The 26,763-nt window shown below is 32.5% G+C and overlaps 1 protein-coding gene across 1 annotated transcript in view; it reads right to left on the minus strand.

The window, feature by feature from the left end:
- Positions 1 to 5,205: 5,205 nt before the first annotated feature.
- Positions 5,206 to 26,763, minus strand: part of LOC136976602 (18S rRNA (guanine-N(7))-methyltransferase) — a 30,721-nt gene continuing 9,163 nt past the window's right edge. The window contains exons 5-11 of the mRNA XM_067271934.1: positions 20,389 to 20,485; positions 17,059 to 17,155; positions 11,823 to 11,873; positions 11,109 to 11,194; positions 10,768 to 10,860; positions 10,597 to 10,686; positions 5,206 to 5,331 (exon numbers count right to left, since the gene is read on the minus strand). Coding sequence (XP_067128035.1) covers positions 5,277 to 5,331; positions 10,597 to 10,686; positions 10,768 to 10,860; positions 11,109 to 11,194; positions 11,823 to 11,873; positions 17,059 to 17,155; positions 20,389 to 20,485 — 569 coding nt within the window. The 3' untranslated portion in view covers positions 5,206 to 5,276. The remainder of the gene's footprint in view (positions 5,332 to 10,596; positions 10,687 to 10,767; positions 10,861 to 11,108; positions 11,195 to 11,822; positions 11,874 to 17,058; positions 17,156 to 20,388; positions 20,486 to 26,763) is intronic.

Raw genomic sequence — 26,763 nt, forward strand, 5'->3', positions numbered from 1 at the left:
CAAAATTGATCATAGATCAAACATTAAAAAATTTGAAGATTATAAATGAGAAATAAAAGTGAATAATGCACACTTTTTAGCTAGTTAAAATGCTTTATATAATATAAATCTTAATTATTTCAGTGCAACGATGCATCGACTACAGTTTACAGAATAAATCAAAACTAAATCTGTCTAAATGTTTACTTACCCAAATATCTTTTGATTGATTCTGACTTTGAATAACTCGTCGAAACAGAATAAAGTGTTTATTCTGTTTCGACGAGTTATTCAAAGTCAGAATGATTGAAATGTCATAATTTTTTATAAAATTTTTTAGGACATAAATATACTTGACTTCTTGCACTAAGCCAGCCATACTCAAACTACGATCCACCAAACTTCTATATGCAGCCCATAACGTTCACACTAAGTATTTTTTTCTTTTTTAAACTTTTCGCAAAAGTTTTTAAAACCTCGAGATGCCGGCAACCCTCGACCGGTTGGTACGTACACACGTTGCTCTCGCGACCTGTTGTTTTAGTTGCGTAACGACAACGATAGGTACGGTTTTGTTTCTTATTACTTTACGTTTCGGCTATACCGAACCGACGAGCGACCGTTTTAAACCGTGTCGTGCATAGAAATTATTTGATTACGGGAGCGTCTTCAAAATACAAATGAAAATATGGAAGAAAATAGTGTTTCGAGACAATTGAGAAGAAGCGTATTTTGTTGCTGTAAATAAACACCGTTTGGCAACTTGTTTCATTTGTTGCAAAAGTGTAATAATAATATTAAAAAATATAACATTCTTCGTCGTTATACGACAAAATACAGATCGTTTAGCGACACTTTTCCCGGGGCCTTCAATAAGATGTGAAAAGTTAACTTTCTGTAAGAAGAAGTTGCAACAACAAAGTGTCATTTCAGTGGCAGTGACAAGAGCATGGTGTGAAATTTGACACATACTTTGTGAACATCTGAAACCATTATTGATCTAGAGGTTGTGAAGGAATGTTTCGTCGATGCTTTTAATGTATTATTTGATAATTTTATCAAAAGTAAATATCACAATCTAAAATAAATGCAGCTTTCTGATTCTACCTGAGTCAATGTATTGAAGATATTGCAAAACACATTTCTGATTGCATCATAGATTTGAAAAATTGTAAATGTTTTAGCTTGGTCCCAACCTTGGCGTTCGACCCCGGCAGACATTTCGGCAACATCGCAACGTTCCATTTTCATTGGATACCGTACCGAACAATTTCGGTTCACGAAAATCTTTAAAAAATTTTTTTTTATGGAGAATCAAACCAGAGAGAGCATTTTGATATTATTAATACTTTTATGGAGAATAATAATAATAATAATAAAGATTAGTTTGCGTATGCATCGACGGGTGTCCTTCGACGACCGGATCCGAAAACAATTTGTTTCTTATTGAAAAAGAAATAGTTTGACAAATCTCTTATTGCTTCACTATATCATTTGCCAAAACTTTGTCTATGGAAATACGTGCTGCCAAGTAGATGCCACAACAAAAACAGTCATAATATAAAGAATTACATCAAAGCAGAGAATTGAACCACAGAAAATTCACGTCTCTCTTGGAAGAAATGTAAGCATAGCAACATTCTTTTATATACTTTGGGTGCAATGGCTAAGCAGAGGAAAAAGTTCTAGGTCAGTTTTTCTTTGTTGTTTTGTTATAAAAATAACTTCTTGCCGTTAAGTTTACGGCAAAATTGAAAACGACGGAGGGCGGTGGTGAGGTGTACGTAGTCTTTCTGTACATTACAAAAATCATGGTTTACAGGATGAAAATACTTTGTTCACCATTTGTGAAACTTTATTTACTTTTGAAGAGAAACTAAGCATTTATTATCAGAAAACTATAAAATCACGTAAAATTATTTGGCTGTCTAATCCAAGGAATTTAAGGGCAGATTTTACAAGGTAGTCGTAGTAAGTTCCTTAACAAGATTTAAGAAATGTTAAGAATTCTCTGTTGCTTGTAGAAAATTCCTAGCAATTGGAAATAGCAACTATTACAATAAGCTGCATTTGGATATGATTATACAAAGCTGTTCAACAAGTTAAAAAATCATGCAAATCTGGAAGTTATTTTAAAAGAAAAGGACAGGAGGGTGCGGAGTTTTAGAAATTAGTTCCCGACAAATATAAAACGGTACAAAAATGTGCTCGTTCGATCCCGTTTTCGACCCGAGGATCGGGTGATCTTTGCAAATCGTCCTATTCTAAAATAAACTATTTAAAGAATGTAGTGTATAGAAATTGGCTTACTGATTCTCAACTTCAAATATCACTCTAACTTGTAAGCATACGCTTGGTTACATAGGCTTTGAGTTTTATTCTTTAAATTATATAATGATGTACAGTGAGTGTACTGCGTAACGTGTGGTACAAGGGGGGAAGGTCGAGCGTAGCTACGCTATACCATTCAACTTAGATTAGCAATAAAAGGCAGCATTCAAGAATATTAGGAAACTTCGACTAAATATAACAAAAATTCAGAAGACACTTATGGAATATATGCAACTACGTAACATTATATTAACATGAATAATGTATTATCTAAACAATAAATGCATCTTTATATATTAATTTAGTAAAGTAATCCCGAGAATGTTTTGATAAAACAATATTTAATTTGTAAGATCTTTTATTAACGGGTTTCTAAAGAAACTACGAATGTTGTAACAGATAGCATACGTCGGTGTTTCTAAACTTATGGTCTATGATGATGGGACAGCTGGTTGAGACCGAACCAGTTTTAATTTGTCTAACTTTTTCAATTTGAACCAAACAAACTTTGATGATGATAGTTTATTCCCAACTTAATTATGTTTTCATATGTATTAAAAATAGTGATGTAACAAATAGTATATTTAGCCTCGGCCGAATACCGAATATTCGGCCGGGAGCGTGGCCGAATGGCCGAATATTCGGCTCGATTAATGCACGTACGAAAATTGGCGCGCAAACTGCATTATGGCAAGGATCGCGCACCCTGCTCTATTTGGCCCACTGTCACTACGATTTTTCTTCCAGTAGGTCTAAATTATTTAAATTAATTAATTAAATTATAATTCTTTTCTTTTCTTTCGAAGACACAATGTAGTGACGTAAACTTAAACACTGGGCGAATTTTTCATCCTTTTTATTCGGTTGGGAGGTAACGTAGGTCTGTCAATATCTTATCTATCTCACCTTTTATCCTTTGTTGGTATTTGTTGTCTTGGTATTGGGCCATGTTCTTCTCTTAGGTGATGATATTCGCCGTCAGTTTACGTCAGTTTATTAAGTTTACGTCACTACATTGTGTCTTCGAAAGAAAAGAAAAGAAACGAAAATACAAAACACGGTTTCCTCAAGATAGAACTAAAATATTATTATTGAAACGGCGAATATCATCACCTAAGAGAAGAACATGGCCCAATACCAAGACAACAAATACCAACAAAGGATAAAAGGTGAGATAGATAAGATATTGACAGACCTACGTTACCTCCCAACCGAATAAAAAGGATGAAAAATTCGCCCAGTGTTTAAGTTTACGTCACTACATTGTGTCTTCAAAAGAAAAGAAAAGAAACGAAAATACAAAACACGGTTTCCTCAAGATAGAACTAAATTATAATTATTAAAGTTAATACGAGATGGAGCCTAACGTCTACCTCTAGTGCCAAATTGGTTTATAATTTACGTAATAGCCGTAAATAGCCCGATACGATTCGGCAGTTGTTGGTATTTAGATGTATGTTATAACTTATAAGTTATTTTATTTGCAATCGATCTTTTTAACTCTTTAAGCACTAAAATTTTGTTTTTACTACGTATTTGTAGACTGAATAGTGCCCTCAGGATATACTTTAGTGGGGACGTATGGTCTAGTTTCTCCCCAGTTGTGGAACAGTTCAAATATATTATTGGGGGTTTCTACTTGTGAAGTTTTGTGAAATTTTGTTGCTGTTGTTTTTGTCAATATTTTTAAAATTAACACGATTTCAAATGTTATCTTTTGCATATAATGAAAAATACTCAGTCTTTGCTTTATATATAAAATAAATTATATATTAGTTACTCATCTTCTGGAAATAGATAAATAATTCTTTCATTAAATACGATAAGTTTCAATAAAATGTTTTGTAAATCATTTTAAAATATCATAAAAATATTAAAATATACGCGAATACGAATATAACATAATTAACTAAACAATAACATTAATGCCCGATAATTCTAACCTACACGCCATCGATGCCATAAGATATCTGGCTAGATAAAGGCTAATATTATTTAATTACGAAATAATTTAATACTAGAGTTAGATGCTATTTCTTATTAACTTTAATAATTATAGTTTAATTTTCAGCATTAATAAAAGTTACCAAAATGATTAATTTACTGTGTTTTTGTTATTTCTTACTCCTGTTTTTACGTATTCGGTATTCGGCCGAATAGTGATTAAATATTCGAATAGCGAAAAATAGGCCGAATACCGGGTAGTAACCGAATATTCGTTACATCACTAATTAAAAACATGCTTTTAGATTTGTTATAAATGGCACAGTATGTCCAAAATAGTTGGTAATGCCTACATAACTTAGTGGTCCAGAGAATTTTTTCAGACATTTCACTGGTCTTTGGGCTTACAAAAACGTTGAGAAATGCTGGTGTACATTATTCAGACAAAATGAATGACATCAAATTGATGTAAAGGATTTATCAGCTTTGATAAGCACTGCATCATTTTTATGTAGCCATTCCCTATGACATTTCCACAATCGCATAAAAACTCAAGGGAATGGCTACATAAAAAAAAAATTGATGTAAAGGTCCATTCTTAGGACAAATTGATGCCATTATCTCATTTCATAAAAACTAAGAGCACCTTTAGTACTCAAATATATTTTATAAAGTTGAGAGTTTAAGACATGAAGTCATAAATTCTGTTATTGTACTCAAAGACTGAATATTGAGTTTATAAGGCTGAAAGCACAAGGCTAAAACTAGCAATTTACTTAATAGAAAATCAGAGGTTTATGCAAATTTTTAATATTAGTTGATTTCAATATTTTCATTTTTAACGTAAATAATATTTTAATTCATATTTTGACCAATTGAAAATATCAATTGGCCTTAATTCAAAAAAATTAAATAAGAATTATGAAACAAACAAAAAACAAGTGTACAAGATTAAATAAATACATTAGATCTTTATTATTTTGTTATTGACATAGTTGTACAATGATTACAAATAGATATGATCAAAATCTTCCACTTCTTTTCCTTCCTGTGTATTTTGTGTCAGCTCGAACTTCCCTGAAACAAATATTAAAATGTAACATAATAATATAACCACTTATGCTAAGTACTTAATTTTTTAGTATATAATCTGTCCATAAAATTTTCTGGACCAATTTAGCTAACAATTCAAGATAACTGGATTGCAAATTTGAAAAAACTTGTAGACCTATAAATTCCCACTGTCGTCCGTCTGTCGTTAATTTCGAGAATAGTGTTAGAGAGACGAAAGTCGAGACCGGATATGGAAAGCTTAGGGGCGGGAGACTCCAATTAACTATACACAAACTTCCAGTCTAGAATGGAAGTCGCGTGAATCCAATTCAAAAATTTTCCCCCGAATGGAGTTACAGTAGAGAACCGAAAATCGGAATCAATTCGGGACTGGGGTTGTTCAGATTAGGGATTTGTTCCGATTACGGTCTATGTACGAAAAAATATATTAACCTGTCCGATGTTCAAATTTTTCTCCGTTGCGTGTCGCTTCGTGTCGAATTTTCGTCGATTTTAAGCCTAACGAAAATTTTTATAATAATAATCGAGGCTATCGTATCGTTAAAAATTATTTCTTTATTTTGTACAAACAAAATAAATATATTGAAGAATATAAAAACATGAAAATTATACTTTAGAAGTAAATTTAGTATCGAAAACGTTCGATTCGGCACGACACGGTCCGACTGAAAATCGTGCCGATTACTGGCGATTCCGATTACCGGGGTGCCGATTTACGACTCTCTACTGTACATACATGACCTGCATGAATCTGTTGTCATCATAAAAAGTATGATGTACAAGTTGCAACCACTACAAATTTGAGATGGAGAATTTTATTTAAATTAAAATATATGTTAAGAATATGAATGAAACTTGCAGCCCAGCATTGTGACAATGTCACAATAAATAATTGCTCATTATTTGTCACTATTGTAATGAATAATCTTTTCTGGTTGTGGGCCACAAGTGAACTTTGTACCTTCCGGCAGGTTGCATTCGTTTTTTTCCGACGGCTGGATGGCCAAGCAGTCGGGGTGACAATCTACCACTCTGGGGAACCCGGGATCGAATTCGGACGGGTCAAAAAATCCCCGGGAATTTTTTGGGGGGTGGACCGATCGGATGCGACGGCCCCCGTCCCTCGCCGCCGAGCCACCCCGCAGTGGGGGCTTGCCAAAAGAGTTTAAACAAAAGCCTACCGAGTGCCGAGAACTGCCAGTTAACTAAGTACCAGAATTGTATATTCTATTGATATGCAAACTAGTAATATATAATTTATTCAATCCTTTCACTAATTGAGTTTAGCTTGAATGTTCTTTGTCACAAATATCAGCTAATTAGGGTTGCATACTGGCACAAAGCAGAAAACAGGAAAATAAAATTACATTGCCAAGGCTTTAAGGCCACGGGTTGTTCGGTATTGCATTAGGACGGGTCACCAAACTACGGCCCACCGCCACAGTGTGCCACAAACGAGCTGAAATATAATTATTTATATGGAAATATCATAGATTGTAGATAAACTTACAATGTAGGAAAAATTAAAATATTTGGACCAAATTTGGCATTTTTACTTACAATCTGATTTTTGCATCTGACAGTGAGATAAAAATTTGGCAACTTTTTGTGTAAGTACCTGCAATGAAGTTTCTGAGAAAAGTGATTACGAGCTTGCTGCAGCGATCATGTTTGTGTATTGGTAAATAAACACAACCAATATATTTATTTTTTGTGTATTCGGTATACTGTATTGAACAAAATGGTTATGCGGTCTGCTGTAAAAAAAAGTTTGGTCCCGGATTCGGGTAACTAGGAGGTTCGGTTCAGTTGGTCTCGAAGAAACAAAGTTTATTACTACTATAAAGCATTTAATAGCAAGAATTGGAAGAGTTTGCCCATGTCATTAAAGCAAGACAGTTACTTTTTCTTGCATGAAATTGCCCAGCTTGTAAAGCCTCCTTTAATACTTTCTGCCCAACACATGCACTAATTTTCAGAAAAATTCTATTGGTTTTCCATGAAATTATGATTGCCTTGAAAATGGTGTTTAAGATTGTACAGTTTCATACTGAGATTCAAGAGTCTCTCATAAAATCACACTGGAATAGACTCCACTATATTATAACTAGACAAGAATCTTAAATTTAGTTACGATCATAATATGCACACACACATGTAATGCTGAAAAGAACTCTTTTGCACCTGGTTAAATGTTATGGTGAACACTCTGTATATCACTTGGACAAAACAAATATCAGAAAGAAAGGAATGGCATTAATTCTCCATAGGAAAGAGCCAGTACTGAATTAATCACCTTCAGCATTAGCAGAAAACATTGCATTATCACCATTATGATTCAAAAGTGGAGACTTTCTACTACTACATCCAGGATGTCCATTTACATGATTGTCAATTTTTCAATTCCAAGTAAGGAATTGAAAAATTGAAGTAGATATAGTAGATAGCATTATATAGAGCTGTTGCTTTGATTATTCAAACCCCAACAGCAAATATTGGCATAGAATGTAGTCAATTTGATTAAAACAATAATAGAAGAGTTATAATAAAAACTACCCAATATATTTGTATTACCAAATGATCTGCTGGATTATCTATCACTCTATATTAAGGCTAATAACTAACTGGATACAAATCAATTTGGCCAGAGGTAGACAGTTAAGCTGCCATCTCTTGATAAATTTAATAAACTATATACCTTCAACCAAATTGATTTATATCCAATTAGTTATTGAGTCTTAATATGGCTCAATAAATAATCTGACAGATAGTTTGAAATAGAAGAATTCAGTGTTAGTCATAAAGATGATTCTCAGGAGCAGACTGTGGATCAGATCATGATCTGCTCGTCACCAAAATCAAGCTGCAATTCTGTAATATGGAAATTCAATATTGATAAAATTCTTTCAACATATACCATTAAAATCAAGAACAGACTCGACGTACTCAAATTTCTAAAGCAACCGAACGAAGTATGGGAAGAAATAAATGCCGTCGTCAAAACGGCACGACAATAAGTACAATACGAGAATGCTCCAAACTCGGTTAAATAGATCCGAAGAATCGACTAAACTTACAAAAGAGAAAAGAAAGGCTAAAAACACAGAGGAAGACCAAATGCAGACTTCAAAGACAGACAAGAGAGGACAAGGAAAGATACTAAAAGGAACATTTACATCATGTGGAGTATGTAAATAAGAGAGGTCACATGAGAACTATTTACTTATCTGAAGTGAGCATGAATAGCTTTCACTGCCTTGCAAGGCAACAATTTGTGAAAACAATGAGTAGAAACTACATTATCAATTACATATAAAACCAAACCAACAAACAGTAATGAACAAATGATGCCACTTGATTTTAATTGAGATATAATATGGCTATTGATTATGAGGATATTGTTTAATATAGACTAAAGGTAGGCAATTAAACCATCATCTTGTATTAAATTTAATAATTTATTTATTTTAATTAGTTTAGAATATTCTGAAAAAAATTGATCCAGAGCAGGACTCAAGCCTACAACTCCTACTTATTGTGTAGACGCATTGTCACTTACACTAAGGATACTTGGACCTCCATTCAATCTTCACTTCCAGAAAATTTAATGTTTAGAAATAAATGGAATACAAAATGGCAGCTTAACAATCAATCTTTGGTCCAATTTACATATCCTCAACTATTTTGCCATAATATAGCCAAATTAAAATTAGTGGTATCATTTATTTATTATTTATTATTATATATTTATTTTCTCTGCTAATTTAATACATATATTCTAATATAAATATATTAGTGAGATTTGTTATACTACTGGACCATTCGTCGTATGGCTAGTAACCAGACACGAGGAACTTATAAGTCTCGACGAAACAGAGAGCGGACGGATAATACGGACGGCGATATACGGCAGAAAACAACAAATAATTGCAATTGAAAATGGCTTCAACGTGTATCTCGAATGTCGCCGGATAGGATACCTCACACAGTTTTACAGTATCAACCACGAGGACGACGACGACCTGGACGTCCACAAAAACGACTCCTAGATCCTGTCTAGTTGAGATCGAAACGGGTCAACGTGGCCTAAATTCGTGAATGGTGTATGATGATGATGATTTATTAATTACATGATCAATGTGAAACCAAAGAAGGGTACCAAGGATATACAGAGCAGATTTATCAGTGAAAACTAAATATAACAGACATTGGAGGAAGGACCATTGAATCTGGAACTTGATGTCCTTGAGTGATCAGAGAATCTGCAACTGATCGATCAAAAAACACCAAGAATTGATGAGATTTAGTGGAACTCCTAAAGCCACCACCAATGGCACTGACAACTCTTAGCCACTTTTCAATTTCTCAGATGATTTAGCAGAAGAAGTGAAAAAGATCAGTTTTCCTTACTATTACAAAGAAAGTTAACACACAAAAATGCTGCAATGTTTGTACAATTGTCTTAAAATATTAGATACACAGGCAACATTCTACTGAAGGTCATTAACAGCTGCAAAGATACGAGAGAAGGATGCATACTGTCACTACAGAGATCTTCAAATCCATTCATAGAAGCCATTTTTAAAAAATGCAAAATTAGATAATACAAAGATTGAAGGCAGAAACATCAAACTTTGATATGCCAACAACACAACATTACTTGCAAGAAGTAAGAAAGATCTTAAAAGTGAAAGAAAGTAAGATTAATTTTCACCCGAACATCAGGACCACAGTAAAAGATGGGCGAGCAAAGATTGATAATGAAACTAAAATTGTTCAAGACTTCATTTTTCTTGGCTCCAAAATAGATTGTAATGATAAATCCAGCCTCAAAATCAAATGCAGACTCACACTTGCTCAAACTGCAATGGTTAACACGAATTGCTGGAAGAGTAAGAGTATCAGTCTCATTACGAAATGCAAACTAGTTAATGCAATAGTCTTCCTACAACACCATATGAGTATGAAAACTAGATACTAAGAAATTTATGCCTTTGAATTATGGTGCTGAAGGAAGTACAGAAGCTATGGGTAGTAGAATAAGAAGGGGGGGATCAACCAAAAACACAGTGGTTCAATGCAAAGAGAAACCAGATTTAAATTTGAAGCAAGAAAGGAAGTTTTATATGAATGAAATGCATTAAAAGTAATCCATGGAATAATTAACTAAATGGAAAGCAGCAACAACAAACTACTACTAAACTAGTTTTTGAAGAAATTTCTAAAAATTTACTTATTTTTATAAAATTACTTTGAAAAGATACTTACTTTCCTTGCCTTCTCCTTCTCTCTTTCTTCTCTAAAATCCAATCTTTGGACTTCTTCAATGACTTGCCTCTGGCATTTTTTAAACGCTCTCTAAAGATTACAAATTACGATCTCTTATTATACATAAATACACAAGATTTTCTTAAATTCATAAAATGCAACTAATTTTACCTGACATTTGTGTAAGGTATAGAATTGGACGATTCTACTCCCAGACCTTCCGGTAGTTTTTGGCAACCGCTGGTAAACAGCACAAGAAAATACCTACATTAAAAAATAATGTTTTCATTATATTATATTTCTATAAGTCATAAAAATACAAAAGAAATTTTTTTATGTAGGAGTTAAATATAAAATCTATATGAAACTTTTTGTACACTATATTCTTCAACTCTATAACGAGACAAAATTCAAGAAATCATTTATTTTAACATAGCTTAATCTAACAAAAGTATTCAATCATCATCAAAACTTTTCTAAGAATTTATAAAAATTAAGAGGAATATACCTACTTTTTTGCTTTGGTGCTGTTTGGATAATCAATCACTAATCCACCAGTAAAACCTGCTTTCATTGCTTGAAAAGTAATCAACTCCACCTGAAACAGTTTAAAGCTTGTTTGGATCATCTAAAATAAGGAATTAATGAAAATAAACTTATTTTATTCTGTGGAAAAATCAATGATTTACTTAGAAAAGCATAAATTTTCTTAAATCATTTTTTGAGACGTCAAGTGTGATGTTCTAAAACAACGCTGTCTAAAATTATAGTCAAACATGCTGCAGGCTCATCATATTACATAGTATGAGAAGTATCTTTCTAAACTGTTACACTTAGTCACATGTAGTTTTGTTATTTATCCTACTAATGTTCTTTTATATGTTGCACAAGTCACCATAACAAAAGATGTATTCTAATGAGAAACTGATGTCAGAGTTTTATGCTTTGGTAAAAATTGGTCACTATATTAAGATTCTCTGATTTTTAAAATTAGAGCTTTTATATAAAAGAATAAAAATCTGCTATATCCAAGAATTTTATTGAATTATTAGCATTTCCTTGAATATTTGGCATAATGTTTAAATATGTCTTATTTAAGGTATTTACCTTTTTTATCCTTTACCTACTAAGTGTGATTGGTTATCCAAAATTGTCTCGCCGATTACTTTATATAATCAATGCTCTGTATTCTTAAAGGATATTTTAAATGTACAATAAAAACTTACCTGATTGTTATTTTCGGGATAGAACTGGAAAACCGCTCTACTACCTCGACTCTAAAAATAAAGAGAATTTTTATTTTTTTATATTTTATAATATATTATACATTACGAAACTAAAGTCTGTAATTTATATTTTTTTAATAATTTGCAGATTTCAAAAATTAATTAGACAAGATCGAAACAAACTCTCCTGCCGTGTCCCGGTTTATAATGACGGGCGTACCGCTTGCGTCGGTGATCTAAATTGGTAGTAGTTTGGCTTCCGACGAGTTTGGTCGAGTCGAGATTAAAAGATTGTCGTATCTTGCAAAGAGGAATACCAATCGATTATCGTTTTCCATCAAACCAAATCAACAAAAAGAAACATAATGATTTGCTAAATTAGGGGGTTAGTGTTGTGGCCCATTTACTGATTCCTTGTATATCAAATAATAAAAATGTTAATGGATTAACTTAAATTATATGAAAATTTTAAAAAAGAATTTGGAAATAAAAATAGACGACGACGACGACTTTAAGATGCCGAAATATACGGGGCCTCCCGACGAGTCAAAACTAACTTCTTAGAAAACACAATGCTCTTCGGATACATATTTTGTTGTTTATACAAACAAACAAAGAAGAAAATTGGTGAGAAGTAAATAAGTTTATACAATAGAACTTCACTTATATGGCTATCCTTTGGGGATATACAATTTCTGACAACGATAAGTGAGGCGATTGCCTAGATGGGGTTACGAAAAAATTGACGTACAGAATTGTAATTAAGAGTACCGTACTAAATTCCGCTAAAAGTTTAATACAGATTATAAAAGCAAACAGAAAATGAATAAAATAAAATATTCACACATCTTTTTCAATAAACAGTAATTTAAATTCTCACACAGAGTAATGTATTAACACCAAATAATAAAATATTAAAATACAGGCATTGAACATTGATTAAATAGACATTCCATTTAGAATGCTTTAAACAATATGTTGAATTTTTCTACTCTGTTGGCCATGTAAATAGGAATAAATATCATTTTAGGACATTCCTATCTTAGCCACGTAAGTGAAGTCACCAGTGGCCACAAAGATGGAGTTCAGTTTATATTAAAACTCATGCAATTTTACAGGTGAATTTCAGAGGTTGCCACATAAGTGAGGTTTTACTGTATATTCATTTATGGAATGCAGTCAAGAGAGTGAGAGAATAAAAACAGATGTCTCAACTGTGCACCTATATTTCAGAGAAAAATTAAGAAATGAACTCGTATTAATGAAAAAAATCAAAACTCTAAAGTATTAGTGGAGGTTATTTTTAATTTAAACTATTCAGGAAGTTATTTCTTCCATTAATATTTCATCTGTAGCATATTGTTTATTTTCAATGCATATTAATGCTTATTTAAAAATAACATTATAAATATAAAATGTTTTACTTAATATACTCAAAATAAATTCTTCAATACTTTAAAATCTATCTTAATTTATTTAAAATGTAAAAAACACATTGCATTTAATAATTTACTAAATAGGAGCAAGCAGAAGAGACTTCTAAATACTATTGATATTTTGCAAATTGATGTTTGTTGAAAAAAAATCGTCTTTTATGTTTTTAGAGATGGATAAATACTACCCACAAATACTGAAATAATTTTTAGTATTCAACTATACAAGATTTCAAACATAACACTGAAAAAATTAATCTGAATACTAAAAAATACATCCAGTATTGTACATGCAAACAGCACCTCTTTACCACCCCTGTTTTAACTTTCCACAAAAAAATAAGTAGACTAGATTGTAAACATTTGCTTCTTTCCATAAATAAAAGTCTGCAGTAGGAAAAATGAAAACAATCACTGATTAATCTATTGTAGTTAAGATAACAATACTAAAAAGAAGGCACTGTAAAACTCAAAGTCAAAATAAAAAGTTTACTAAATTCTAAGAAATGAAACTTCAAACTTTTTTGTTTTATTTTATTAATATATAGAAATAAATAAACCAAGTTACACAAAATTATTAAGTAATTAAGTTAAATAATGTAATTAAGTTCACTAAGTATTTGAGATATTCCAGTACATTAAAACCTGTCTATGGCAACCACCCACGGTTCCTTCAAAAAGTCGTCTTTTAGACGGGTGGTCGTCCGATACGGGTGGTGCCGTAATACCACATTTCCGTACATATTTTACTCACTTTTTAGCCATTTCCACTAAGCAAAACTCAATGTGAGCAAAAATACGCAAATTTTTTCAATGATAGAGTTATGTTGGTATTGTATTTTACTCTTATCGGATAACTCGATTAACAGGAATCGTCGTGATTTTATAAGACAGATTTAATACCAATATTTTAAAGATTAATAAAATACTCGCATTTTCTCGATCGTAATGCACACTCTTTTTTCCGACTTAATTAATTCGACTTGGTTCTTTTCGTTCGCTCCTCGGTTATGTGTATTACATCATCGATATACAAGCATGTCGTATCTCTCCATCACTTTGGTTTGGTTTTGTTAGTTTAATCTTATTATAACTTTAAAAATACTGTATTTTTAATATTTAATATTTTCTTAAGTACAAGAAAATTATTAATTAATAATAAAATGATTTTATTATTTTTTCTCATAATACGATTTCATTACACTCGCGATTGTCATTGACAACCACAGAATCGAAAAAGGAAGGTTGCCTGTAAAACTGATTTTTGCATTAATGTGTTTATTGTTTTTTGAATATTTTGCATGCGAAAATTACTTGGATATTATTTTTCTAAAAATATTGTGGAAATAAGGTAGGTTGATACAGAAACTATGTATTGCACATGTACCGTATATGAGCTTCAAAATAAATAAATAAAATAAATTTTATCAAACGATGAGATCAGCCGATTAATTGTATTGTGTACAATAATTTATACCCCCAAAGAAATACAGTAGAGCGTCGATAAGCTGGAACGTCGGTAAGTGGAATGGCCGGAAAGTGGAACGATTTTCAGTCGGACCGTGTCGTGCCGAATCGAATGTTTTTGATACTAAATTTACTTCTAAAGTATAATTTTCATGTTTTTTATATTCTTTAATATATTTATTTTGTTTGTACAAAATGTAGAAATAATTTTTAACGATACGATAGCCTCGATGATTATTATAAAAATTTTTGTTAGGCTTAAAATCGACGAAAATTCAACCGAAGCGACACGCAACGGAGAAAAATTTGAACCATCGGACAGGTTAATGTATTTTTTCGTACAAAGTCGGAAACTGGAACAAATCATTAACTGGAAGGACCCCAGTCCCCAATTGGTTCCCCTTTTCGACGCTCTACTGTACTGTAGGTCTATGGTAAAATAAATTTTGTTTTCCCACAGTTCCCTAATTGCCATTCTGATAAACCATTTTCACTTTCTCTGATAACTTTAACACGATCTTCTAAATGACAGCACTTTGCATTTGTTTTGTTTTTCAGACAATTTCGAACAAACTGAAATGAATTTCCTTTGTTGCTAGACTAATTCATTAATACCTGCACCTAATTTCAAGGGTGGGAGAGTGGGTTCCAACAAAAGTTTTAGACCGGATTATTTTGTGGAAGTGGTCACTTATTATGGTTTTGTATGTTGTTTCGGACCAAAAATCGACGCCCGCGGTTGCGTTACACAGGTGGTCGTTTAATACGGGTAACTTACACGAAGACTCTATGTATAAACTATTTCCGTGCCAGAAATTTTTGCCCGTTTTGACAGGTGCCCGTCGAATGCAGGTGGTCGCCTAAGCAGTTTTCACTGTATTTGAAATATTGAATATTCAAGATTTGGTTAATATTCAAATTTGAGAAAAATATTTGTTCCATCTCTAATATTTTGTTATAAAACACTATAAACATCATCTCTAAACCCGATATATTAAAGCTAAACACCAACCAAATGCCGAAATTCTATCGAGCTAGTTTAACCCTTAGCCTGCCGTTTGCCACGCCCCCTTGTTTACGTTTATTTTGTAAAATGGCAAGGGCAAAATAGTGTGAATCGGGCAATATTATTTTAAAAATCCACCAAAAATTAAATTATTATTTTATTCATATGAAAAAAATCACATATATTTATCAATATAGTTAGTTTTAAATACGACATTTTTCAATAAAGTTTGTTTGAAAAATTTATGAGAAAAAAAAATAATATATGATAACTGACATTCAAACTTGAAAATTTGTTACTTTTTGTCAAAATTAACATTGTCCGGTTACTTCATTCTTACTGTCACTGAGCCAGAACAATGTAGAATATTGTTCTGTACAATTCGACATAACACTTATGCATGTACGTTTATTTGTTGTGAAATTATCGCACATTATATCAAACATTTGTGTGAAATCTAAACTTTATTCTGCTTTCAACTAATATAATGAACTAATATACTTTATTCATTTCATATCAAACAAGATTATATATTTTTGTAATAAACATATGATTACCAGTAGCAATAGATGTAACATTTGCTGATATTTTAGATTTAAAAAAAAATTAAAAATTAAAAAAATATATAAAATATCAGAACTGAAGGTCATAACTTGAATATTTTTAATGTATTAACATATTATAGTAATATTACTGCATATGCTAAAATGAAATAAAAAATTATCAAAAAATGGAAAATTAAGAAAAAAAAAACCCCGACAATTAAAATTTTTTAAGTCGACAAAACACCACCCGGACAAAAATATGTGAAACAGACGATAAACAAGACGCTGCCGTCAAGTGCCGACATCTGTTGTCGATATATTTTATAAAAATCGATTGTTAACAGGGTAATGATCAATCGGTACCCTGGCGGTTTTGCTAAACAATTAGGGTAACGATAGATCGGTACCTCGACCGGGAAAGGGTTAAGGCTAATTACTAAATAAATTACGTAAGCAATTTGACTTTAGAGGGAGGCATTAGGCTCCATCTTGTATTAACATTAATAATTATAATTTTTAATTAATTAAGTTAAATAATTTAGAACTGTTGGGAGAAAATTTTTCTCCCAGTGGTTTTAAATTATTATAGATGCTGTTCCAAGAGATAATGATATTGTTACACAATAATGACCATGAATGATTTCTGTAACCACACATGGAGCTGTGGATGAATGTTTTCTGAGAATCCCTGGATAGAGAAGTTTCAAAATCTTACATAAAATACAGTCAGAGAATAATTTTTAAATTATAGTGTATAAATATTTTAAAAAATATTTAAGACTTACCAAACAACTATATAATGACGAAAAGAATTTGGAGAGTCGTTTTGCTGGATTATGAGTAGTCTTATCAGCATTACATAACCACTGAATAGCAGAAATACTGTTGAAATAAATTGAAGGATGTCATAAAAGAAAACCAAATTATATTCTTTACATTACATTTTTTAATGTTATTTATATAAAATATAACTAATATTATATTTTAAAACTCCGAGACACTAAAGTTAATTAAAAACTCAAACATAGACTATCAAAATGGCTTTAAATAAAAGGTCAAACCTCAATGTGTTTTAGATTAGTTCTTAGAGTAAAAAATGACAAGTGAAGACAACCATTCAGATAATATACAATCATTTTTAACTATAATATTAATTAAATTAGCTAGAAACTGCATAAAATTCTAGTATTTTCAAGTGAATTTTCTGAAGTTGAGGGTTTTTACTAAAAGTTAGAACTGTTATTAGTTGATAGGATTACATGATGGCTTTCTGTAATACTAAACAGTATGGAGTATGCAAATAAATGGGCATTCGTGTATTCTACATTTTAAAAACTTGTTAAGAATACTGAAATTTGTTCTATATTTTTGGTAAGTATACTTAATGTATTGACTCTTTTCTTGCACTTGAAGATGATACAGTAGAAGTGTTGAAAATGTTAATGAAATTATAAATTTTGGTCACGTATGATGTGTTGATTCTCTTATAGAAAAGCGTTCTGACTTTTCTCACTTATCCAGACATGCTCTCTCCTACCTCGAGACAATGCAGGTTGCCAACCTTAAGGGAATAAAATCATTGTATTTGCCCCTTGAAATTATCGTATTTCACTTAAAATTACCTTACATCCATCTCGATCCTTTATATTTATGCCCTTTATCCAAATAAATACTAACAAGGTTTGTCCTATGTCAGAATCTCAAAATTTTTATCTTCAATCCCTTCTTACAACAAAAAAATTTTTAGACTCCATTTTACAATGAAGTTTTCATGACTCTTCCTTATATATGATGCAAAAACAACCTCTGAATGGGCATAAGCTAAAATTTACATTTTTTCAAACAATTTCAACATATCAGACATTAACAAATTATTATTAACAAATATGTAACAGATTCTTTTATATACAGTACTTATTTCATATGTATAAACCTTAGTTTTTCCAAACTTTTGCAACCATCTAAAATTTTTAGTCCACTCCTTGAGTGGTTGTGACTCCCTATGCCAAAAAAGATTCAGTTTTAGACAGTTCACTAGATGGAAATTACTCTACAGGCACTACATTAATACATTTTGTACAAGTAAAAACATAATGGGACTTGAACAGAACATTTATTTGTACAAATTTTCTTTTCAAATTGTGGGAATCCAGGGTTAAGAGAAGGTTGTCTCTCATCCATGTTCAGCTTCAGATCCAAAAGATCTGCCCACTTTGTCAGTGAATGGGATGGTAATATTATTTCATTTTGTCAACAGGAAGTTCGTCTGATCTTCCTTAGAATTTTTCCCCGACACCAGCCTAATTAGCACGTTAGGCCCGCGATTTGAAGTTCTTATATTTTTGTCCGAGGGGGAAGATTATGGATTCTCGATAACATCGGCATACATTCGGAATCGAGAACGAGACCATTTAAACAAACTAAAAGTAAAATTTAATGGAAATAACAAGCTTAAAAATACAAACATGTGATACACACAGATATTTTCTAAAGTCCCCATTTAAATGCAAGAGAGATAGTTTACATCATTAAAAACAAACTACCTCGATTGACAAATGTTGGTCTTTTCATCGGATTAACGAACAATCTGTCTCTCGTTGATATTCTTCTTGCGGTGAGGTTAATTGTCAGATGGAAGGTTGATTCGAATTCGAGACTGGAGGATTATTCTGGGTTGGTGCACAACAGCAAAAATGGCAAAACGGCCTCGAACGATGGGAAATTTTCTTTTTTATACATAAGTCCCTTCCAATCAAAATTTGGGGTTTGTATCAGCTGACGGGACATACTAAAAAGTCAAACATCCAGATGTTTGTTAAAATTTGAGATAAGCTCTTGTGAAAGGAAGTTTGATTTCCCTTTTTGTCATAAAAGTGACAAAAGTATCACCTTTTCAATGGGAAAAATAAGTCAAAGCGAATAGTTGTATTGAATCACTGTCAGGTGCAGCTAAAATAGTAGTTTGGATCAAGGTCCACATTCCAGCCATTTTTCTAAATTGACTAATAAAATGGATTTTTGTAATAAATTTTATAACTCATTTTTGGATTCTCACAAAATCAATTTGAGCATTTTATCGATAGATCTAAAGTATAGCAAATAGTGGTCTCAAAAAGTATGACAAAAATGCACGTAATTGAGAATATATGGTAGTAGCCAATCTAAAAACTTTGAAAATTTAGTAGCCCTCTAGCAGTGGGAAAAAAACACAAAATATCAATAAAAAAGCGATACATATAAAAATAGTGATTGCAAATTGGTTTTTTCAAAAATTAATGGTTGCTTTCAAAGTAAGGAATATTTATGAAATTATCGTACAGACATTATTGTACATCAAACGGTGCACAAAGTAATCATACAAATACAATAATTATCGTACAGATAGAAACTGTGAGACATGCTAATTTTTACCAGTGTTGCCAGATTTTAAGAGAAAATGTTGCCAATAAAGTAGGAATATTTTGTAAAACACTAGACAAAAAGTTGCCAAAAATTGCAATAAAAACTGGTTAGATGTAGTCAAAGGTTTAACTGTTAAATTTGATGTGCTTTTATTTTTAGTACACAAAAATTGTTGTTTCAATTTAGCATCCTCTATTGTCAAACAATTGATGTAGGATAACATTTTTCTTTCAGTTAAAATACAGAATGAACATTGTGGGAACAAAGAATACAAGAAAAATTAACATTGTATATACGGGTCCTTATTTTAAACTGGAGAAAACAACCGATAGATGCAGAAAAACAATTGATATAAGAACGGTAAATCAAGAATCCACTATATAGATATTTAGGAGTCCATGATTTTTCCCCCTATTAAGAAACACTTCCAAATCTTAAGTTGAAGATAAATGTATTCTTTGATTTATTTTAGCTCACAATTTTATTTATCTATTTATTTATTAGAAAGAATAGTGGAGCCACTGTTTGAGTAGTAAATAGACTAGTGAGGATAAGAAAATAGTCTATCTGTTATTTTACAAATAATTAGAAAATGCTTTTTAAATTTAATTAGTAAATTATGGCAGTCAATGTGTTAATTTATATAATACAGTACATTGTTTCAAACTTTATTATGCAAAACTTATTGTAAGGATTCTCAATAATTCACTTACCTAATTGCTCCATCAAAAGAACCAGCACGAAATGGCATTCCATTTCCCATGTCTCCAAGAATCACATCACCTTCCACTTCTCTTTCTTTTGCAATATCTATATTTAAAATATAAAAAAAATTATATTTACATACTTGCTCTAGAGATGTATTAATTATTAAAATGTGCTATTGAGAAAAATAAATTATATATAATAATATTAAATAAATGAAATGAATACTTGTTATAGATTGTAAAAATACACTAGCTTATCCATTAGAAAGATTTTAAAATATCTAATGCTCTTGCTGAGATTTAGGACATCCATCAACTTTGCAGAAGATGAAAAAATTCAAATCTTTTACTCTAACTTACAAGGGGAGGGCACAACCTGGGAAATTCACTTCAGGATGAGACTTGGTATATAGATAGTACTCCTTTAGGGTGTTCAATCCTCAAAATAAGAAAGCGCAATGGCCAGCCAATTTTGAGAAAAAAGCCTTTAAAAATTCGAGCTCAGCTTATGTACTGATAAGTTTTGCTAGTTCGGCAGCCACCGAGCAGCTCGGTCGATAACGTGCTTGGCTACTGCCAAATCGTTCAAGAGTTCAAGTCTTGATTATTATTGTTTTTTTCCCCCTTTCTAAAAATTTTTTAAAATAAGTATTTTTAATATATAAATATTAAAATTTTATTATTATAAATAATTTCATTTAAAAAAAATGTTTAGTACATATTACTTGTTATTTTAATTATAATAATACAAAATAATTAATAAGTATTAAAATTATGCTCAATTTTAATTGTACACTTATCCATTTTATATAATTCATGCTATTATCGTTTTTAGGGTACCAGTACCAATCTACTTTTAACAGGACTCTTGCAGAAAAAGGTAGCAAAACTGTATTTGTTAAACGACACAATATGAATAAAGTGACACATTCAAAACAAACTTCACTCGTGACTACCGGTACATATAAAGTCTAATCCAGCAACTTCAACCTTTAAATTTCCGGTACAAACGACGAAAATTAACAGAATAAACTAATGTTTTTGAATCTCCATCGAGATCTTCTTCAGGTTCGTTAATGGAATGTCATGTGACACATTCATATACTACACAATATGCACTCACCTTATCTGGAAAACTATTGCCTCAGGTATTTGTATGTCTTCAAGAATCAACCGGTAAATTTGGTCCAAGAGTGCAGAAAATGGTAGAATACACACAAAAATATAAAAATGTTATAATAACATCATCAAAGTCCAGAAAGCTTACGACAGAATTATATATTGAATTCCTTCAAAACTGTTTAAAACCTTATGTGGGAAAGGAATAGTTTCTTCTACTTATCAACTCTTGGGGAGGACAAACAAAACCTGAATTATATGATGAAATCGTCCAGGATGACAATGAATTACCTACCTGTATGGTTAAAGTGATTCCTCCAAAGTGTACTCCTCTTGTTCAACCTTGTGACGTCTATTTTTATAAACAAGTAAAAAATCTAATCAAAAATTTTCAAAATTCTGCTTATTTAATCAAACAAAACTGAGAAATAAATTCTCGAGAAGACTGTATTAAAATACAATCAATAGTTCATCATCAATTGTCACTGCCAATTTTTGATAAAATGATTAGATATGCTTGGTATGCTGCTAAACTTGCTGAAGACAGAGAGGTATTCTTGAATGTGAATGAAGTTTGTTTTCCAACTGATCTTCTGAAAGAACATTGCTCTTGTAAGCGTTTGTCGTTTGTTTGTTGTGCTAGATGCCAAAAAATGTATTGTGTCCCATGTTTCTATGATAATTATCATTCAGGTTTTTGTATGTAATAAAAAATATATGTAAAAGTAACAAATAACACAATCCAAACTTTTTACTTCCTATAATAACTATTTATAACCATTATTATTAATATACTTATTTAATTTTGTATTATTATAATTAAAATGACAAGTAATATGTATTAAACATTTTTTTTTAAATGAAATTATTTATAATAATAAAATTTTAACATTTATATATTAAAAATACTTAGTTTAAAAAATTTTTAAAAAGGAAAAAAAAAAAAAAAACAATAATAATCGAGACTGAGATTTGAACCCTGAACGACTTGACAGTAGCCAAGTACGTTATCGACCGAGTTGCTCGGTGGCTGCCGAACTAGCAAAACTTATTAGTACATAAGCTGAGCTCGAATTTTTAAAGGCTTTTTTTCTCAAAATTGGCTGGCCATTGTGCTTTCTTATTTTGAGGGTTGAACACCCTAAAGGAGTACTATCTATATACCAAGTCTCATCCTGAAGTGAATTTCCCAGGTTGTACCCTCCCCTTGTTAGTGTAATTATAACTGAATTGTAATAACAATCATAATTAGTCTGTTCATTGGGATGATCAGATGCTGAGACAATTAAAGATATCAGCCCACGGCTCTGTGAAAATCCAGAATTGAATTCAGACATGAAACTTCAAGAAATTTCGTGTCCTAGATATATCAGGTTCTGTCTTTCATCATACAGCCACTCCACCCCGATTGTTTGGCCAAACCCAAAATGGATACAAAAAAACCCAATTCACAAATATAAACTTTTTATAACATTTTGCATATTGAGGCAGATGAGTAGTCTCTAAATGAAGGTTGACTCCACTGTAAGACTGTTATTTCTATTTTATTTTATTTATTTTATTTTTTTATTTTTATTAAATTTTTGGCACAAAGGCAACACAGGCCAAGCTGCGCCACAACACATGGTGTAAATAAATACATAAATAAATAACAAAATTAAATAGAATAAAATAGAACAAAACAACAGATAAAAACAATAAACATAGAACCGATAACAAAAATAAATAACAATTAAAATGTATATAGTAACAATATGTAAATATAAAATAAACAAACAACTAAATCTGTTTATAAATATTTGCAACTTTTAGAAAGTTCAGTAATTTATCAACATTTGGCCTCTGGCCCAAAATCTCTTTAAAACTTGCATTTCCGAAATACTGTCTGCGACTCTGGTCAAAAGCAGCACAGTTGCAAAGTATGTGTTTGACACTTAAAATACAAATGCAGTACTGGCATACTGGCTGGTCATCACCCTTTAAAAGGTATTGATGAGTAAGCCGAGTATGTCCAATCCTCAGACGAGTAAGAATGACTTCAGATCTCCTATCATACTGTTTCTTGTGTGTCCAATTTTCTATTATAGGTTTGATCTCGTAAAGTTTATTGTGGACTTGTTCGTTCCACACATTTTGCCATCTCTCTGCTAGTCGTTTTTTAACAACCAGCTTCAAGTCACCTCCTTCAATGAACATTGTATGCTGAGAAGGACTTGCTGACTTTGCAGCTGCATCAGCTGCTTCATTCCCTTTTATACCTACATGGCCTGGGACCCAACAAAATTTTACAAAAATATTACTTGCAATAAGATGGCAAAACAGTTTGCGAATTTTAATCACTATAGAGTGAGAACTAGGTTCATGTGAGATCAAAGCCTGAAGTGCACTAACTGAGTCAGTGTAAATAACACAGCGACGATGACCTTTACTAATTATATATTTTAAGGCTAGGTAAATAGCCTGCAACTCTGCAGTAAAGATGGAAGAATTCGATGCGATTTGTTCTGCCACGATCTCATCCTGGCAGACAAAGGCTGAGCCAACGTAATCAACCGATTTCGATCCATCAGTATAAATAGGAATTAAATTCCTGTCACAATGTTGAATTTCTGCAAAGTGCTGCCTATAGATGTAGTCTGGGGTGGATTCCTTAGGAAACTGCTTTAAGCTAAAGTCAACATTAATCACAGGAGTTGACCAAGGTGATATATTATCGACCTCGACCTGTGAAATGTTGCTTGTGTCCAGGTCAATCGTGCTGCTTACATTCTCCATTCTAATGTCAAATGTAGGGACACAACTTGGGCGAGCTGTAAATAATCTTTTCAGCTGAGTATCTGATACTCTACAATCAACTGAAGGCTTAGCCAGAGATTTCTGTTTAATGTAATAGAACAAAGACAACTGCTCTCTCCTGAGAGATAGTGGAGGCTCATAAGCATCCACGTACAAACTTTGAATAGGGGAAGTTCGAAATGCACCAGTGCACAAACGCAATGCTTGATGGTGGATTGGATCCAGCATCCGAAGAGTAGATTCTCGCGCAGAGCCATAAACAACACATCCATAATCCAGCTTAGAGCGAACGAGGGCTCTATATATCCTGAGCATCGAACATTTGTCTGCTCCCCAGGATGAGCAGCATAATACCTTTAAAAGGTTGAGAGATTTTAAACATCTACTCTTCAAATTGCGCAAGTGTGGCAAGAACGTCAATTTATGGTCGAACCCAACACCCAAAAATTTTGCTTCATTGACCATTGGGATTTTAACCCCATTTAGGTGAATTTCAGGTTCCAGGTGCAAACCACGCCTTCGGCAAAAGTGGATGCACGAGGTCTTCTCTGCATTAAAAGTAAAACCATTGATCTTCGACCAATTGTCTATGCGATTTAGGGAGGTTTGCAGTTGTCTTTCAATAAAACTCATGTTAGTAGACTGACAGGAGATCTGAAAGTCATCCACATACAATGAGTGTTTAACACTGGAAGGAAGACACTTAGCTATGCTATTAATTTTGATTAGGAACAGAGTCACACTCAGAATAGAACCTTGAGGAACACCCTCTTCTTGTGTGAAAGGCCTAGACAAAGTGTTGCCCATCCTAACTTGAAATCTTCGATTTTGCAAGAAGTTTTTTATAAAAATTGGCAGATTACCCCGCAGTCCAAATTCATGCAGATCACGGAGTATTCCATATCGCCAGCAGCGATCATAAGCCTTCTCTATATCGAAAAACACAGACACTAATTGCTGTCGTCTTACAAACGCTTCGCGTATAGACGTTTCAAGGTTTACTAGATACTCTGTGGTACTTCTGTTCCTACGAAATCCACTATGATGTGGTGAAAAGTAGTTCTTTTCCTCTAGGAGGAACATCAGGCGTCTGTTTACCATTCTCTCGAAAAGTTTGCACAGACAACTAGTCAAAGAAATTGGTCTGTAATTAGAGGGATTCTTGCGGTCTTTACCTGGTTTGGGTATGGGAATAATAATTGATAGCCTCCAAGAGTCAGGAAAAATATGTTCTGTCCATATTCTGTTAAATAGATTCAGAAGGTTACTAAGGGAATTGTTTGACAGATTTTTTATCATGCTGTAGTGGATTTTATCCGGACCTACAGCAGTATTCCCCGAGCGAGAGATTGCTGTACATAGTTCTATTCTGCTGAATGGCACATTATAATCCTCATTAGATGGGGAGTGGAAGTTTAGATATTGTTTTTCAGTTTGGACTTTATAAGCCTGAAAATCCCTTGTATACATAATATTGCTGGATGAAGACGAAAATGTTTCACCCAACAAATCAGCAATACCTTTTATGTCACTGATTATTGTGCCATTACTTTCCAGCATGGACAGAGAGTGAGAAGCATATTTTCCATTGATTTTATGGATTTTATCCCAGACTGCTTTTGAGCTGGTGGAAGATGTTATGCTAGAAACATACTTCCTCCAAGAATCCCTTTGGCTTTGCCTTCTTATTTTTCTGGCATTAGCCTTTGCTTTCTTAAAAGCAACCAAATTGTTAGCAGTGGGGTATCTTCTGAAAATCCCCCATGCTTTCTTTTGCTTTTTAAATGCTGCCTCGCAATTCTCATCCCACCATGGTTTCGGATGTTTTGGATATCTGGTTGACGTTTTCCCCATTGTTTTTTCAGCTGCCTGAATAATACTGGAAGTGACAACTTCTACTGCATCATTGATATCAGCAGTATTGACCATTTCCTCAGTGACGTTAGCCAAAGAGGAAAATGCAGGCCAATCTGCCGTTTCAAGTTTCCAGCGTGGTGGACGGGCTGTTTCACAGCTTTCTCTGCCTCTATATTTTAAAAATATTGGGAAGTGGTCACTGGAGAGTGGATTAGATCCAACCTCCCATGTAAACGCTGAAAACAGATTCGGGGTTGCTAATGATAGATCAATGGCAGTGAATGTTCTTGTTGGGGCGTGGAAGTATGTCACTTCTCCAGTATTAAATAAATATAGTTGGTGATTGCCTATGAATCTTTCAATGGCTCTGCCTCGACGGTTGATATCGTGACTGCCCCACATTAGATTGTGACCATTGAAATCACCAAGTAAAATGAAAGGAGTTGGCAGCTGTTCAACCAATGAATCCAATTCATCGTCATTGACTCTGACATCTGGTGGCAAGTATATGGAACAAACTGTGACAGTAACACCCATAGATATTCTGACTGCCACAGCTTGCAGCTCTGTTGTTATTTGTACCGGAAAAGACGAAATGCGGTTTGAAAC

Source organism: Centruroides vittatus, unplaced genomic scaffold (genome assembly GCF_030686945.1).
Source record: "Centruroides vittatus isolate TY-2023 unplaced genomic scaffold, ASM3068694v2 contig_409, whole genome shotgun sequence".
Taxonomy (NCBI): domain Eukaryota; kingdom Metazoa; phylum Arthropoda; class Arachnida; order Scorpiones; family Buthidae; genus Centruroides; species Centruroides vittatus.